General features: G+C 44.2%; 1 protein-coding gene across 2 annotated transcripts in view; it reads left to right on the forward strand.

Moving 5' to 3' along the window:
- The window catches only part of ITPRID1 (ITPR interacting domain containing 1), a 75,604-nt gene that overhangs the window by 21,764 nt on the left and 36,199 nt on the right, over positions 1-17,641 (forward strand). For both annotated transcript variants that reach the window (XM_081834754.1, XM_081834753.1), the window contains exons 2-7: positions 1,751-1,925; positions 2,578-2,626; positions 5,112-5,158; positions 7,747-7,798; positions 12,581-12,667; positions 16,872-17,074. In XM_081834754.1, coding sequence (XP_081690880.1) covers positions 1,772-1,925; positions 2,578-2,626; positions 5,112-5,158; positions 7,747-7,798; positions 12,581-12,667; positions 16,872-17,074 — 592 coding nt within the window. In that variant the 5' untranslated portion in view covers positions 1,751-1,771. The remainder of the gene's footprint in view (positions 1-1,750; positions 1,926-2,577; positions 2,627-5,111; positions 5,159-7,746; positions 7,799-12,580; positions 12,668-16,871; positions 17,075-17,641) is intronic.

Genomic DNA, 17,641 nt, shown 5'->3' on the forward strand with positions numbered 1-17,641 from the left:
CACTACAGTTAAAAAACAGGCAGTCAGAAAACATTGTAAGGACCCTCTGAATTCCACTTTAGATAGCTGGTTATTCAGGTTGATGACATTGTCCCATTTAGTTTTCTGATTCTCCACTTTTCTAGAACTCTCCTTGTACTAGCTGCTTTATTCACACTGTACATTTTTTCTTAAGACGTTTGCATCTCTTCTGCATCCTGGGCTGAGGCCAAAGTCCCCATTCCATACCCTCCAACATTTCTCCAATGGAAATAGGGGTGTCCTATTCAATTATTATTATTACTACTACTACTACTACAGTGGTACCTCGGCTTAAGTACTTAATTCTTTCCGGAGGTCTGTTCTTAACCTGAAACTGTTCTTAACCTGAAGCACCACTTTAGCTAATGGGGCCTCCTGCTGCTGCCACACCACCAGAACACAATTTCTGTTCTTAACCTGAAGCACTATTTTCTGGGTTAGCGGAGTCTGTAACCTGAAGTGTATGTAACCTGAAGTGTATGTAACCTGAGGTACCACTGTATTATCCTCCGACCATCTGAGTGGGGCAATCAGTTGCCCCAGTCACTCTGGGTGGCTTCCAACATGTATAAAAACATAATTAAACATTTAAAAACTTCCCTATACAAGGCTGCCTTCAGATGTCTTCTAAAGGTTGTATACTTATCTCCTTGGCTTGGGTGGCATAACTCCATACCTTCCAACATCTCTCTGATGAAAATAGGGACGTCCTAAGGAAAAACGGGATGTTCCAGGATCAAATCAGAAACTGGGATGACTTCTGTAAATCTGGGACTATCCCTGGAAAATAAGGACACTTGGAGGGTCTGTCATTCTTCCTTCCTTCCCACTTTGTAATTGTTTTGAGGCTGAGGTCTTCTTCTGTAGGCAATTGTCATTTCCAGTGTATCATGAGGCTGATTCAGACACAAAATTAAACCTTTGCTTAGGTTACATTAATGAGCCTTCAAGGAGCCTCTATTCTTTCCTAGTTTTCAAAAACCCATAGTTTGCCGCTTCGTTCAAATCAATAAATTGTGGTTTGTGCTTGCCTCGCAAACCCACTTTAGAAACCAGAATTTTATGTTGGTGAGTCTCAAACTGGGAAAGGAGGGAGTTGAAGGGAGTGTGGGAGCCAAAGGCGGCATGAATCTTCATTCACAAAACATCAGATCAGCCTAGTGAATTGGCATGGTTGTCCCATGGATACTACGGGCACTTTTTCCTCAACACTCAGCCAAGTGGTGTAAGAGCTTTTTATCTCAGCCAGCTTTGGGCGGCTGACATGAAGTTGATGGGATGGGGTTTCAGTATTTCTCCTGATTAGCCTCAAGGCTGCCGTTTAGTGAGAGTGGGGCAGTTGACTTCCCCGTGTTTCTGACCACAGGAGATTATTCTTCAGGAGCTTTTTACACATCTGGCAAAGCTCATTGGTTCTATGCTCCAAGTTAATTAACAATGAAACAATTGTTTAGACAATTAAATGGACCCTACTGCTAGGGTATGTACACCAGAGGGCACAAATACCTGTGCTTCAAAAAAGAAAGAAGGAAGGAATAGAAAATGAAAAAAGAGAGAAGGGGGGGCTCCTGTTTGTTTTGTGTTGATAACATTTTTATAGATTATATGATCAAGCTCTGCTCTTTTACCTACAGCTCTTCCTCTCCACAATTTCTTCAGCTTCATCCAGGGTTGTCAATCATTCATTCACTATATTAAACTGATCTTCGTTCTGTCTTTTTTTAAAAAGCCGTTTCATTTTTACACTGAGATGTTCTCGGAATCCCACCACCATGGAACCAATATTGACACTGAAAAGAAGAGAGGACTGCTTTCATCAACCCAAATGTCATGGACGCAACTGGGTGAAGATTTTCCAGCTCCAAAAGCTGTGGTAGACAAGCCTTTTTCTCCACCACAACTTGGTAAGAGGTTCTATGAGGTGTTTTAAGATCTTAGTATCTAAAGGTCCCTTATCTTCCTCACTTGGGAGCCAATTTGGTATGGAATGAAAATCAGAAGCATTGTGGTGGCCATCCTATTCATATTTAGCTGGGAGTAAGTCCCACTGGACTATCTGGGGCTTACTCTAAGTAGACATGTATTAACTTGTACTCCGTGTCACGTTGGTGGACTCCATGACATGATTCTTTCCCATACTCATGCTTTCCTAGTTTCTGGAAGGAGTGAGACTGCAGTGAAGGAACCTCCTTAGGGCCTGTAGATGCTCTCATTGTGCAGTGATGTTCTTGTGCATTGTCTACAGATGAAGCCTTCAGACTCATATTTCAAATGATATATAACAGTTATGCAGTAGATAGTTGTGTTGCTTCATTGGCAGGGTGGGGGGAATCAAACAACCACAGTGTGGCAATTGAGTTGTTTGGTCACATTCTAGCCAAATAGACATGAGAAGACACAGGTTCACATCCCCAGTAACTATGAAACTTTGTGGTTGGTTCTGGGCCAGATACAATCTGTTTGCCTAACCAACCTTGCAGATGTTGTGAGAATAAAATGGAGGGGAAGAAAGAACCATAAGAAAATAAGTAATATTCTGCTGTGTCTAATTTTTAGTGGACCACAAAGAAAAAAACCTTTGCAACTGGATGGACTCTGGTTTCTAGTAAGTATGAGCAGTCCTGAATAGCATGATCAATTAAAAAAAAACTAATCCTTGCAATTGTATGGATAAAGTTTCAATATAAAGAGCCAACTGTACATTTAATAATGAGATGATTGGAGTGGATAAAAATCTCATTCTCTCTCTCTCTCTCACACACACACACACACAGAGAGAGGTTTTTTGTTGTTGTTTTAAAGGAAATACCTTCTCTCTCTTAAACAATAAGCTTCATAACAAATGATCTAGTTATAAACGTATTGGTACTAGACACATGGATACGTTCTATGTAGATGAAGAAACATGGATATTTACCAAACATAGGCATTTCATTTCCATCCACACACTTTAGTCCAAGCGTCCAGATTACGTCTCCCAGTAGCTTCGTTTATGGACACAGGGGACCAAATGGGATTCTGAAACACCCCACAGAACAAAGACCATAGAATGGGACATATGTCCTTCAGCATTCCTCAACACAAGTTATCCACCAATGTGGCCAAGGCCAGTTCTGTCCCCAAGCCGCATCAGATATCAGACAGGAATGCCTCCAAAAAAGCAGTATAATCCCCCAAACACCACCTTTTCCACTACCTTACTCAAGGGTGGAACATGAAATACTGGCCAATAGTAGTCCATAATGAGAGGATCCACATTTGTTTTCTTAACAAGAGTCTCACGGCAGACTCTCGTTTCCATTGCCCAAATTGCTTGAGACCCCCACCCCATTTTGCTGATTGTCAGTGGGATAACAACATGAGGAAGCATCTTGGCTCAGCCTCATGAGAGAAAGACTCTCAGAAACAGTTCACTAGGGCAGTAGTCTAGTTGTATGAATAGGTCGCTGCCCCAACAACCTGAATCTGTCCCCAGACAGCTGCCACCTGCCTGCTTTCTAACAACCAATCCAGGAGTGACACTACCTTTTCATCTCCTCCCCCTTAGTCTCCATGTGACTCTTGTTGTATTCAGCAGGGAGCACCTCTCATTGATTCAAGCTCCTCCTAGTGCGAATCTCTGTGCCTTCTGTGTTTCCAGTCCCCATGGACACCAGCCAGCACTGCGCTGGGGGGAAAACATGTTTTATTCATCCTGGTCAATGAATCAGAAAGAACTTTTCAAAAACTACCCTTACCAGAGTTCATAGGAACAGGAGCATCTTAGAATGCGGAAGCAGGTTAAAAGCACCCTTCAACGTTGACCTTGAATGCTGTTTTAACTCCTACCACCTTAGCAGCTAAATAAGGGAAGGGAAGGGCATTGGTGGAAATTATGGCTACCCTGAATCTTTCTGAGCTAAAAGGGTTTATATGCTACTCATAATAAATTAGGGATTTCTGAAAGGAGGGAGGTCGTTTCCCAAGAGCGCACGCATTTCCTAAGTAACCTGTATCCCTAATAACCAGCAGCCTTTATTTTTTATGAAACTTTTATTGGCATGTTGTCTTAATATATGTTACCAGATGTCCCCGTTTCCCGGGGACAGTCCCTGGATTTACAAATTTGTCCCTGGACAAAATCCGTCCCCGGATTTCATTTAATGTCCCCGGATTTATATCTTAAGTGTTGTAGATTTATTAGTAGGGAAAGAATGTTGCGTGATTGGTCCAACGGCACAAAACACATCATATGGGGACTTCTGGCGAGGCAAAATGGCGGGCACCATGGCAGCAAGCCGCTCCTGAAGCCAAACAGAGCCAACTGCACTACCAGGCTGGCTCTGGGCTGCTGACTGCCGCTGCCGCTGCCACTGCTTAAGGGGAACTGGGGACGCCTGGCATGTCAACTGGGGGAACCGCTGACACCCCCCCATACCTACATACCCCCGTGACCCAAATTGAGCCAGGAGCGAGAGCACCCAGCCAACTGCCCAGCGGTGCTCCAGGGTCAGGAAAACCCCGAAGCTGATGCAGGGAGAAGGAGGAGAGGAGGAGGAGAAGGAGAAGGAAGAGAGAGAAAGAGGAAGGAGAGAAAAAGGGAGCCACTGAGAAGGAGGGGTAGGAGAGCACCAGGAGGGCAAGAACATGTGGCTGAGCCCAGGCCTGGCCCAGCCCGAGCCTACTCCATGGCGGCTAGCACTCCAAGAGAGCAGGCTGGGGCCCAGAGGAAGGCCGTGTGACAGAGGAGACCACAGAAGAGATTACTTCTCAAAATAATAATAATAACTTTTTTTCTCTTTTCAAAAAAAAAAAAAAAGTGTCCCCGGATTCTTTGAAAAAATTCTGGTAACCTTACCTTAATAGGCAAACTTCCTAGATTAATGGTCATCCAGGAACTAGGAATATAAAAAATAATGTTAAACTAGCAAGCAGAATAATATAGAGAAACTACATCAGACTGGCAAACTTCCTAAGCAGTCGCAAAGAATCTCTTCTGTTAGAAAGGATCCTTGCCACATCTGTTTTGTAAATAAGTGGATCAGAGTTCTGGATATTTAATCTTCCCTCTTGAACGGCAACAACCAGTTTCCCCACCTTTCTTTTAACAGTTTATCTGAAAGCGAAGATCTGCAGGAAAGCCAAGGCAAAGCAGCAGGTAAGGCAACACTTGGACTTTATTTGACAATAATGTGGTACAGGAAGGGTGCCTAAAGTAGGTCATTAGAAATCCTTCATGAAACATTGCCCCATTCATTTAATCATGATTCAGAGCAAACATTTGCTTAATCAGGCAAACACTGACTCTTTAGAAATACATGTAGAAAGAGCAGAGACCAAAGCCATGGGGCAAGTCTGAGTAAACAAAGACAGAGCATTACATCAATGACTTGCTAACTAGTTTTCTGTCCCATTTCTAACTGAGCTCACAATGTTTTCAAACTATTTCTTTCACATGCCATGTTCCTTTTTCTGCTGTTTTTGAGTTTTGGATCCTGCCGTACATTGTACCACTTTTAAACTGCAAATTGATATCCGCAGATACAATGAACTTCACGTCAGTGAAATAGTGTTCAGTAATTCAAGTTGCTAGTCACGTTGTGTTTTTCACAGTAACGTTGTCACTATATTCATATACTGAACTGTTTTATAGAGTTATTACTTCAAATCCAATGTATCACCCGAAGTGCTTAAGCAGCCAGATGTAGTCACACTCAGCTTCTGTAATTCTGTCCAAAAATCAACTTATTCAGCTTCAGGGATCCCAGCTGTAAAGCTGCATGGTCTGGAATACATTTACAATGCTCCACATGTTATCCAAGTGTGCAAGAAGTTTCAGGGCGTGTGGTCTGGAATTTGGTTTCGTAGAACCAAAATAACTGTTTCAACTAGGCTGGATCTAATCTGGAGGTTGCGAGGGCCAATGCAGCATGGGATCTTGGTGGACTGATGGCTGGTGCTATTTCCGAAAATATATCAGTCATCTGCACACTTAGTAGAATGTGTTTCAATGGCCAGACTTACTTTTATTAATACCTCATTCCCTTATATAATTGGCTGACCCTACCATTAGGCAGAGTAAATCAGCCACCTTGAGCAACCTGCTTTTAGGTGTCACGAAAGGCCAGCACTTTGTTATTTAAATTATTATGCTTTCATTTTCACTGCCATGGAGGGGAAGAGGTGTCTGTGGGATTTTCTGCCTCTGGCACCAAAATAATTTAGATAGCCATGGGCACTATTCACCTGACTTGGAGGGCTGGGCATCTTTTGTGCCTGTGCTTCCGGAAGCAAAATGCATTGGGATGGCCCTATCCCAAAGAATTCTGGGAAGTGTAGTGTGTTAAGAGTGCTAAGAATTGTTGCTGTGTGAGGGGGGAACTACAGTTCCCATGATTCTTTGGGGGAAGTCATGTGCTTTCAATGTGCTTTGAATGTACTTTAAATGTATGGACCCTCCCAAAAATATTGGATAAAAAAGTCTTCTTAGAATCATAGAATCATTGTATTGTATAGCTGGAAGAGACCCTGAGAATCATCCTAGACCAGTGATCTCCAGCTGTTTTTAGATTACAACTCCCATCATCCCAAGCTAACAGTGGTCAGGGATGATGGGCACTGTAGTCCCAAAACAGCTGGAGGGCCAAGTTTGGCCATCTCTGTCCTAGACCAACCTTCTACAATGCAGGAATCTCAACTAGATCACACATGACAGATGGCCATCCAATCTCTGCTTAAAAACCTCCAAGGAAGGAGAGTCCACGACCTCCAGAGGGAGACTGTTCCACTGTCAAACACCTTTTACTGTCTTCCTGATGTTTAGCTGCAATCTCCTTTCTTGTAATTTGACTCCATTGCTTCGAATCCTACCCTCTGGTGTAGGAGAAAACAAGCTTGCTCCATCTTCCATGTGATGGCCCTTAAGATAGCTGAAGCTGGCCATCATATCTCCTCTCAGTTCCCTCTTTTCCAGGTTGAACATACCCAACTCCCTCAACAGTTCATCATCAGGCTTGGTTGCCCTCCCCTGCATATGTTCCAGCTTGCCAATATCCATCTTAAATTGTGGTGCCCAGAACTGGACACAATACTCCAGGTGGGGTCTGACCAATGCAGAACAGTGTGGTACTATTACTTCCATTGACTTGGAAGAAGAAGAAGAAGAAGAAGAAGAAGAAGAAGAAGAAGAGGAGGAGGAGGAGGAGTTTGGATTTGATATCCCGCTTTATCACTACCCAAAGGAGTCTCAAATCAGCTAACCTTCTCCTTTCCCTTCCTCACAACAAACACTCTGTGAGGTGAGTGGGGCTGAGAGACTTCAGAGAAGTGTGACTAGCCCAAGGTCACCCAGCAGCTGCATGTGGAGGAGCGGAGACACGAACCCAGTTCACCAGATTACGAGTCCACCACTCTTAACCACTACACCACACTGGCTCTCTTGGACACTATACATTGGTTGATGCAGCCTAGAACAGCATTAGCTATTCTTCATATTACAATACTATTGTTACCCATTTTATTTGTGGCAATACATACTACCAACACACAAATATATTTACAGCCGAAAAAGACATTTCCCATATCTCAGTTTCTTTGTTTCTATGGATGAATAACTTTTGTCTTCCCTTTATCTCCTTTGTAAAAAATATATACCTGGTCATGCAGTGAAGTTCAAATCTTGATTTTAAAAATCCTGCCTGTTGGACAAGGAAAAAACAAATATCAATGAATTCTATTTCTTTGCAGCTCTTTCACCTCCCTCAGGAATGGCCCAAATGACCGTGCAAAATTACATGCGGTAGGTTCATGTATGGTGTTTGGGTGCATGTTGTGAGCCATTCATTTCTGCACTTTTCAAAATTCAGTGAAGGCAGTGCAATTAATTGTGTAGGGAAGCTTACGATGTCTGAACTGTAAGGTGGCAGGAAGAATATTTGTTAGCTTAATGATGACATCTACATTTTCCTAGTATTAAGCTAAATGTGATATGTATAATTAGGCAGAATTGTATGTGGGTGTAAATGCGAAATATTCACGCTAAAATATGGAGCAATCTTTCATGCTAACACAAGCAAGTAACAAGGAGGGGAAGAGGCTTCACTCTGATGCGTAGATGCTCTCCAACAGGAGGTGAGTAAAAACAGGGTTGAGGAGCACAGTCAGATGTTCCTACATGTAAGCAACCCAATGTGCAACAGTCACATGAGGGAGCAGTCGGACGAACCTGGCTGTACACATAGACAGCTGGCAGCCCTTTCTCTAATTCTAGTAGAAAAAGACAGTCACAGAAACTGAAAACTACACAAAACAAATGAAATACCGTGAAAATCCCTGAAACGAGAAGTAATTGACTAGAAATATTATCTTTTAGAATTAAACTAAATAACAAAAATCACAAAGTTTAAGGAAAAAAATAGAACAACCTAGAATTGAACAAAGCCTTAATGGGATGCCGGCTACAAACCTCATTTCACTGAACTATTCAGTTTCCTCAGAAGGAAACAGAGAAATCATAAACCTTAAATGATTTTAAACAAACTCGAGAACAGGGCTGAAACGCTCCCCTGAGTTTACAAAAAAAGTTTGAAAACCTCAAAAGCAGGTTTAAGACACAGCCCTATTTAAAGCAAGCCAAGCAGTAGTGATGAGGAGTTGACACAAATTCAAAAAAACACAAATTCAAAAAGCACAAATTCAAAAAAAGGAATACTAAGATAAGCTGTTTTAGATTTTAAACTAACTCAAGAACAGGGCTGAAATGCTCCTGTGGTCTAGATGTTACTGCTGATGTTGAAGACTGATCCTGTTAAGGCTTTCTCTAATTCTGGCTGGTGGTTTCTTTCCAGCTGGTCAAATCACAGCAGAACTGTATCCTGCACACAATTGCATGGGGGAAAACACCATCACAACTAGCCCATGTGAACTCAAAAACATATGCTCAGACATAAATGCTCCCTCTGCCGCACGCTCCCAAGCAAACAAATTCAACAACATACACAGTTAGCTTACTCCACCCCACCCATACACAGAACCTAGAGACACTCCTCTCATATGTTGCATTTCCCAAACATTGAGTCTATTCACTTGAAGGCAGCAGCGGCCAGTGTTTCTGATCTGGCTTCCCAGTGGCGCATGGCACTGGGGGTTAGTGAAAGGGACAAGGGCAACGTAACGGGGAGATCTGCCCAGGGGTGGGGTTTGATAAACTTTTGTAATATGGTATCAGGCTTCAGGGAATCTGATCCCTCCATCTCACAACAGGCTGCCAGTAATAGATAGACAAGAAGCTCTTACCATAATAATAATAATAATAATAATAATAATAATAATAATAATAATAATAATAAATTTTATTTATATCCCGCCCTCCCCAGCCGAAGCCGGGCTCAGGGCGGCTAACAACACTAAAACAGTACAACATTATAAAACATTATAAAAATGAATTAAAATCAAAATTGATGGCAACCATAACTAAAGTTTTGTAAAGATTGCCAAAGGAGGGAGTCAGGCTGCGCGCTGACTAAAGGCCAGGAGGAACAGCTCTGTCTTGCAGGCCCTGCGGAAAGATGTCAAGTCCTGCAGGGCCCTTGTCTCTTGTGACAGAGCGTTCCACCAGGTTGGAGCCGCAGCCGAAAAAGCCCTGGCTCTAGTTGAGGCCAGCCTAACCTCTCTGTGGCTTGGGACCCTCAAGGTGTTTTTATTTGAAGATCGTAAATTCCTCTGTGGGGCATACCAGGAGAGGCGGTCCCGTAGGTACGAAGGCCCTAGGCCGTATAGGGCTTTGAAGGTTAAAACCAGCACCTTAAACCTGATCCTGTACTCCACTGGGAGCCAGTGCAGCTGGTATAGCACCGGGTGAATGTGATCTCTAAGCGAAGACCCCGTAAGGAGTCTCGCTGCGGCATTTTGCACCCGCTGGAGTTTCTGGGTCAGTCTCAAGGGCAGCTCCACGTAGAGCGAGTTACAATAATCCAGTCTGGAGGTGACCGTCACGTGGATCACAGTGGCCAGATCAGGGCGGGAGAAGTAAGGGACCAACTGCTTAATGTGGCGAAAATGGAAAAATGTCGCCTTAGCTGTTGCTGTAACTTGCGCCTCCATGGAAAGGGAGGCATCAAGGATTATACCCAAACTCTTAATGGAAGGCAATGACACTAATTGGGGGGGGGAGGTCTGGAATGCTTTCTAACGATAATGTGTCCTCCTCCCTCCTCTTCTCCTGTTATCTCCCAGCTTTGCCCCTCTTCTGTCTCAGAACCATGACCTTCTGCAAACCACTGTTCTAAATCTATACTCTCTTCCTCTTCTGTGGGAGGTGCAGGGGGAGGGGTCTCCACCATTCCTCCTCAGTCCAGTCCCTGACATATGGGGCCCAAGGCAAGCCCAAAATTTGGCACCCCCAAATAGATCTTCACAACTATGGACCTTCTCCATTAGGTGACCCCTCGGCTCAGCACCCTGTGTGAGGGAACGACCTGCATTGCCATATGGGACAGCTCAGTAGGTACAGCATGAGGCTCTTAATCTTAATCAACGTGGGTTCAAGCCCCACATTGGGCAAAAAGATTCCTGTATTGTAGGGGGTGGAGCTAGATGACACTTGTAGTCCCTTCAAATCAGAACCAGTGAAGGTTGTGAAGGTCCTGTGTGAGTGTCTGGAGGTGGTTGGAGGATGGATGGCAGCTAACAGATTGAGGTTGAATCCTGACAAGACAGAAGTACTGTTTTAGGGGGACAGGAGGTGGGCAGGTGTGGAGTATTCCCTGGTCCTGAATGGGGTAACTGTGCCCCTGAAGGACCAGGTGCGCAGTGACTACTTTGGACTCACAGCTGTCCATGGAGGCGCAGTTCAATACTATGTCCAGGGCAGCTGTTTACTAGCTCCATCTGGTACACAGGCTGAGGCCCTATCTGCCCACAGCCTGTCTCACCAGAGTGGTCTAGTTATCTCCCACTTGGACTACTGCAATGTGCTCTGCGTGGGGCTACCTTTGAAGGTGACCCGGAAACTACAACTAATCCAGAATGCAGCAGCTAGACTGGGAGTGGCCGCCGAGACCATATAACACTGGTCTTGAAAGACCTACATTAGCTCCCAGTACATTTCCAAGCACAATTCAAAGTGCTGGTGCTGACCTTTAAAGCCCTAAATGGCCTCAGTCCCATATACCTGAAGGAGTGTCTCCATCACCATCGTTCTACCCGGACACTGAGGTCCAGCTCCGAGGGCCTTCTGGCGGTTCCCTCGCTGCGAGAAGCCATGTTACAGGGAACCAGGCAGAGGGCCTTCTCAGTAGTGGCGCCCTCCCTGTGGAACACCCTCCCACCAGATGTCAAAGAGAACAACAACTACCAGACTTTTAGAAGACATCTGAAGGCAGCCCTGTTTAGGGAAACTTTTAATGTTTAACAGACTATTGTATTTTAATATTTTGTTGGAAGCCTCCCAGAGTGGTGGCTTCCAACAAAACCCAGCCAGATGGGTGGGGTATAAATAAATTAGTAGTAGTAGTAGTATACTGTACCATTCTCTAATTCTATGAAATCCGGCAGTGCTCTGCCCACTGTGCCAAGCTCCCAGCTACCTTGTCCCCTCCCCTCGGTAACTGACAGTGACATGTGCCATTGGGAAAGCAGGTCAGCAACACACACGGTCTGTGCCACCTGCTACTGCTTCCAGGGACTTCTCTGTGGCAGCCCCCAAATTGTGGAACTCCTTTACAGCAGTGCGCCTGGCCCCATCATTATTCAGCTTCTTCCAAATGCTGAAGACAAACCTGTTTTCCCTTTGACAGTTAAGGTATTTTTGTGGGACCAACCTGTGCCTCTTTGTTTAACCTATACTAGTTTTGCTTGGGTTTTTTCTTCTTTTTATAATGGTGCAAACCATTTTACCTGTTTTGAATTGTATGGCTGTATGGTAAAGGGCTGCTTTAAAAGATTCTATAAACGGACAAAACAAAACAAAGCAGGTAGCCAAGTTCTTATTAATTCCTTTATCTTTTTTATGAATTACCTTTTCCTTATGTTTCCAGGTGATCTAGAAAAACGGACCTCTGGGATAGAGGGCATTTGAGGCGGGGGTTGAGGAGAGTGCAGCTCACACTTTCGTAATCCATTGCAGACAGCAAACTAGTTAACAAGTCGCAGCTAGAAATCTTGACAAAATAAAGATGGGAGGGTGTTCCTTCTGGTATTGCTCATTGCATGTTACAGAGATAGAGCTTTATTAAAAGCAGTTATATCTTTCTAGAAAGTAGGTGGTTAGAGAACGTGTGCTCCCCAAAGACTTCCAAAGCTACGCCATCTGTCAAAAGCGAAGAAGCTCTGCCACCTTTATAATTAGCATTTACCGGTACCTAACACCTACATTCTAACACCTCCTGTAACATACTGTTCCTGAGAACAAATGTGTTTTGCCACAGTATCATACATGCTCTTCTCCTGAAGAGCTCCAGCAAAGTAACATTTTGAACTAAAAGAAAGATGCAAATGTTTACTCCAGAAAGAAATTATAATGACATCCCAGAGGACCTTGAGTGTAAACAAATTTCATTGTTGCTTTCTCCCACTACTATAGATCCCTGCATCAGTTTTCAGAAATGCCGGTCCTTTCACGATGGAATAGTGCTGGCTCATCGCATTCTCTTCCCAGTGCCCCCAAAAGGTCAGCGTGAACCAGATTTCAATGTTTACGGCTTTCACGGTGCAAGGCACACGCCTCAAATTTGGCTATGCGGGGCGGGAAGTTTTTTCTGCTGCTTTGTTTTTCTGCGGAAAATTTTCTGTTTCACAAGTTCATTCATAGCAACGAACGGCTGCCAATTGCAAATAAATATTGGGCATACTTGGCAGTTTTGAAGTGTTTGGCTTTGTTTACTCAATCCGAGTAAAATAAACATGCTAAATTACATCACTCTCAAGGGCAGCAGAAAATGTTCTGATGCAAACTGGAAAAAAATCTGATGCAAGTTGCCCTCCTTTCCAACTCAGAATTTCCCAGAAAGACCACATTGGTGCTCAAAGAAAATATTTGTTTGTTTGTTTGTTTGTTTGTTTATTAATTTCACATAATTTACATGCCGCTTGATTGTAAAAACAAGGTAAAAGGTAAAGGGAACCCTGAACATTAGGTCCAGTTGTGGCCAACTCTGGGGTTGTGGCGCTCATCTCGCTTTATTGGCCGAGGGAGCTGGCGTACAGCTTCCGGGTCATGTGGCCAGCATGACTAAGCCGCTTCTGGCGAACCAGAGCAGTGCACAGAAACGCCGTTTACCTTCCCGCTGGAGCGGTACCTATTTATCTACTTGCACTTTGATGTGCTTTTGAACTGCTAGGTTGGCAGGAGCAGGGACCGAGCAACGGGAGCTCACCCCATCGCGGGGATTTGAACCGCCAACCTTCTGAACAGCAAGTCCTAGGCTCTGTGGTTTAGCCCACAGACCCACCCAGACCCACCCAAAAACGGAAAGTGGTTGGACCTAAATAGATATGCATGTTTTGTAGATGATGCAGAAACCACCCACATGGCCCATTCCAGATGTGTGCGCATGTGTGCAATTCAATTGCTTCATCTTCCAGCATCAGTGTGGTCTGCCATGGTAACTGACAGTGGTCAAAGCTAGTGAGGATGTGTGACTGAGCTTTTTCCTTTTCAGTGGCTTCACAGCACATGCCAGATTCTCATGGCTCAGTTGCCCCCAAATTCCTCTGAGCTTCAGACCCTGGTTTAGTTATGATTCGCAATGTTCAGAATGTTCTCTGGTTCTCTCCAGGAACAAATTTCCGAAACTTGTAATGCTCACCTTAAACAGGTAAAAAAGGTAATGGTAAAGGATTCCTGGACGGTTAAGTCCAGTCAAAGCTGACTCTGGGGTTGTGGCACTCATCTTGCTTTCAGGCCGAGGGAGCTGGCGTTTGTCCTCAGACAGCTTTCCGGGTCATGTGGCCAGCATGACTAAACCCATTCTGGCGTAGCAGAACACCATGAAGGAAACCAGAGCACATGGAAACACCATTTACCTTCCCACCGCAGCGGTACCTATTTATCTACTTGCACTGGTGTGCTTTCAAACTGCTAGGTTGGCAGGAGCTCGGACCGAGCAACCGGAGCTCACCCCCTTGCAGGGAATCGAACCACTGACCTTCTGATCATCAAGCCCAAGAGGCTCCGTGGTTTAGACCACAGCGCCACCCATGTCCCTCGACTTAAATACAAAGGGAGCGGACCAACACAGACCCGAAAGTTCTCCTGGATAGATTCCAATTTGAGCTAGAGAAGAATTAAAGTCCTCTTTCCCCGCCATCCAGCTCCAAACCCTACCCTCGTCTGAGCCACTTTCCTTTCCTCCTGCTTCAGCAGAATGGAGAAAGGGGTGGTTTTCTCTCCTCCACTCCAGTTGGCACTTAGCACCCTGCTGAGGCTACATTCAAGATTCCAGAAAGTGTCATTTCCCCAAGTATTACATCTGCACTGAAACTATATATCCCAGCAGTCCTGATGCCTGCTCACAGCTGTAGTAGCATGCCGGGTGCCAGAGAAGGGCGTGACAGTGACAGAGACCTCCCTCCCTTTCTCTGTTCTACTGCTGTTGTTGCAGTAGACGGAAGTCCAGCGCTGAGGGCCTTCCAGCAATTCCCTCTCTGCGAGAAGTGAGGTTACAGGGAACCAGGCAGAGGGCCTTCTCGGTAGTGGCACCTGCCCTGTGGAACGCCCTCCCAGCAGATGTCAAGGCAATAAACAACTATTTTACTTTTAAAAGACAACTGAAGGTGGCCATGTTTAGGGACGTTTTTAATATCTGACGCTGTATTGTTTTTAATATTCGGTTGGAAGCTGCCCAGAGTGGCTGGGGAAACCCAGCCAGATGGGTGGGGTATAAATTATTATTATTATTATTATTATTATTAGCCAGTAAGCAAGTCAGGAGAAGGGATGGGATTAGACAGAAGGGAGGCAAGTAGATGGGGGAGAGGAAAGGATCTGAACTCTCACCAGGCAACGTTGAGAGAGATATCCCAATCACATAACCAGGGATGCAACAGGGCCTGATGTGGTTTGACCAATTCCAACTGAAGATGAGGTTGAGTTCATCAGCAATCCAGAAAATTGGATTGAGTTGCATGAAAGAGAATGAGCCAAAGGGCCCTCTGGATGCCTTCCCTCTTAATAGGAGAAGTCTCTCCCACTCTGAAATCATTTGGGATCTTCTCTCTGTTCACTTCCATTAGGGTGTATTGTGTTAAGATTTCCATCCCACCTTAAGGAACAGATGTGTGTCACATGTCTGTTTACATTCCAGCACAGCTTGCTGGGAACTTCTGTTGTATATAGCTTTTGCTTTTCCCGTTCTCTCTGAGATGACATGAGAGAGACGACATGTTTCTTTGTCCTGATTTATGAGTAATAAATCTGTAGTTGTAGTATGCTTCTACAAGCCTCACACCTATTCTGTGTGCGCAGTTCTCTCGCTGATAGCGTGCCCTGGCTTTGAAGCCCGGTTCGCTGATTTACGTCGGAGCATGGGCCGATGGAAGGAGACGGCACAGCTGGAGTTTGCCAGCTGGCCTCCCAGCCCTCTGCATGTTGGCCCATGTGTTAGTTTTCTCTGTGTGGTTAGAAGCCGAATTCTGTGGAGGGTTTGGCTCAGGCACTGGCCATGAGGCAAGTCTTCCTGGAGTTGTAGTTCCAGTGTCCTTGAGTGACCAATATTAAACTGAAGGAGCTGCGCACCGACCATTTTCTACATTACACCCACTGATTGACTGTGTCTCCAGTTTGATTAATTTCAGGGATGAAAACTTAATACATAATGAAACTCCAAAACATTCCTAGGAATCTTCATGGCATGAAAGAGAGTTGTACTTAAGTGAGCGCTGGATGGGTGACAAGCAAAATTATTGCCAGAAACTCTTGACATGAGTAATGATTATTGAAATGGACATGTGCATTGTTACCTGGCTTGAGTCATTGGGATGAGGTGAGCTATAAGCCCAAACAAACAAACAAACAAACAAATGTAAACAAAGCATAGTTTATTTATCTGGGAACAAATTAAAAGTTTACAATGTCAATTTAGATTTGTTGGGTGGTAGCTTCTCATATGCAATTTTGTACTTGTCTAGCTCAGAGATAGACGTAGGTGGCGCTGTGGGTTAAACCACAAAGCCTAGGACTTGCCGATCAGAAGGTCGGCTGTTCGAATCCCTGCAACGGGGTGAGCTCCCATTGTTTGGTCCCTGCTCCTGCCAACCTAGCAGTTCAAAAGCACATCAAAGTGCAAGTAGATAAATAGGTACCGCTCCGGTGGGAAAGTAAACGGTGTTTCTGTGCACTGCTCTGGTTTTTACAGAAGCAGCTTAGTCATGCTGGCCACATGACCCAGAAAAACTGTCTGCGGACAAACACTGGCTCCCTCGGCCTATAGAGTGAGATGAGAGTGTAACCCCAGAGTCATCCATGACTGGACCTAATGGTCAGGGGTACCTTTACCTTTACCTTTACCTTTACCTTTACCTAGTTCAGAGATAGCCAATGTCATTACATCCAGATTTTGTTGGGCTCCAACTCCCATCAGGCCAAACCAGCATGGCCAGTGGTCAGAGATGGTGGTACATGTAGTACAGCAACATCTAAAGAGTACCACATTGATCACTGCTCATCTAGCTCCACAATACAGACATGAGCTAGGAAGAGGAAGAAGGAAGAGTGATATCCAGTTAAATCGTGCTCAGAGTAGGTCCATTGAAATCAGCAGAGTTACATGCATTGATTTGACTGAGTATGATTTATTCTGGATATATTTTAGCTTAGTGAAATGAAATAACATATCAAGCCAGCAGCATAATTTATGTGGTTGTTTTCTCTATAGTGTCACTGAATGGTTAGATTTCTCGGAAAAGGATCCAGTTGAGATTCTGCTGGATTTGGGGTTTGGTACAGATGAGCCGGATATCTGCACTAAAATCCCTTCCCGGTTCATCAGTTGTGCTTCCATAGCTAAAGGAATCAACATCCGTGTCTTCATTGAAGCTCAAAGAAAACGAATGGATATAGAAAGCCCCAATTTATGTGGTAAGTAAATGAAAATAATAGAATAATAGAAGGTTTTGCTGAGGGGGGAAAGATCAGGAGGATAAATCTTATTATAACCATCAAACACTTTGAGAGGTTAGTCCAGTGGGCTATTCATTGAAATCAATTGAGGTATCTGCACTTAATAAATATGGCAAGGTATTTTTGGACAGCAGCCAGCTTTGAGTGTCTGAAAGGGTTGTCATTATGGCTGCCTCTGATTCAGAATTGCTTTCTATGTAAGCCCATTCAATCAGACTATAGCTGAAAATAATACTCTGCTTCAATAATGAAAGGAGAATCTGACCCACTATATCTATACTGTATAGTATACTGAATTTGTACTGAATCCTGTGAGGCTTCGAACAATCATTGGCTGAGCTAGGATGATGTCAAAAAATGTTCAGTCAGAGAAAGAAGCTGTTAGAATGTTCGAAATCTAGTTTCTGTAAGAGAAGAAGAAGTTGTCAGTATGGCTTGCACTAATATGAAGTTCAGTTTCTCGGGCTATTTAGTTTAGGGCCAAGTTGAAATGCAAGAATACAATGTAATGCTGGAATTCAGAAG

The sequence above is a fragment of the Podarcis erhardii genome, assembly GCF_964252035.2.
Source record: "Podarcis erhardii genome assembly, chromosome: 12".
NCBI lineage: Eukaryota > Metazoa > Chordata > Lepidosauria > Squamata > Lacertidae > Podarcis > Podarcis erhardii.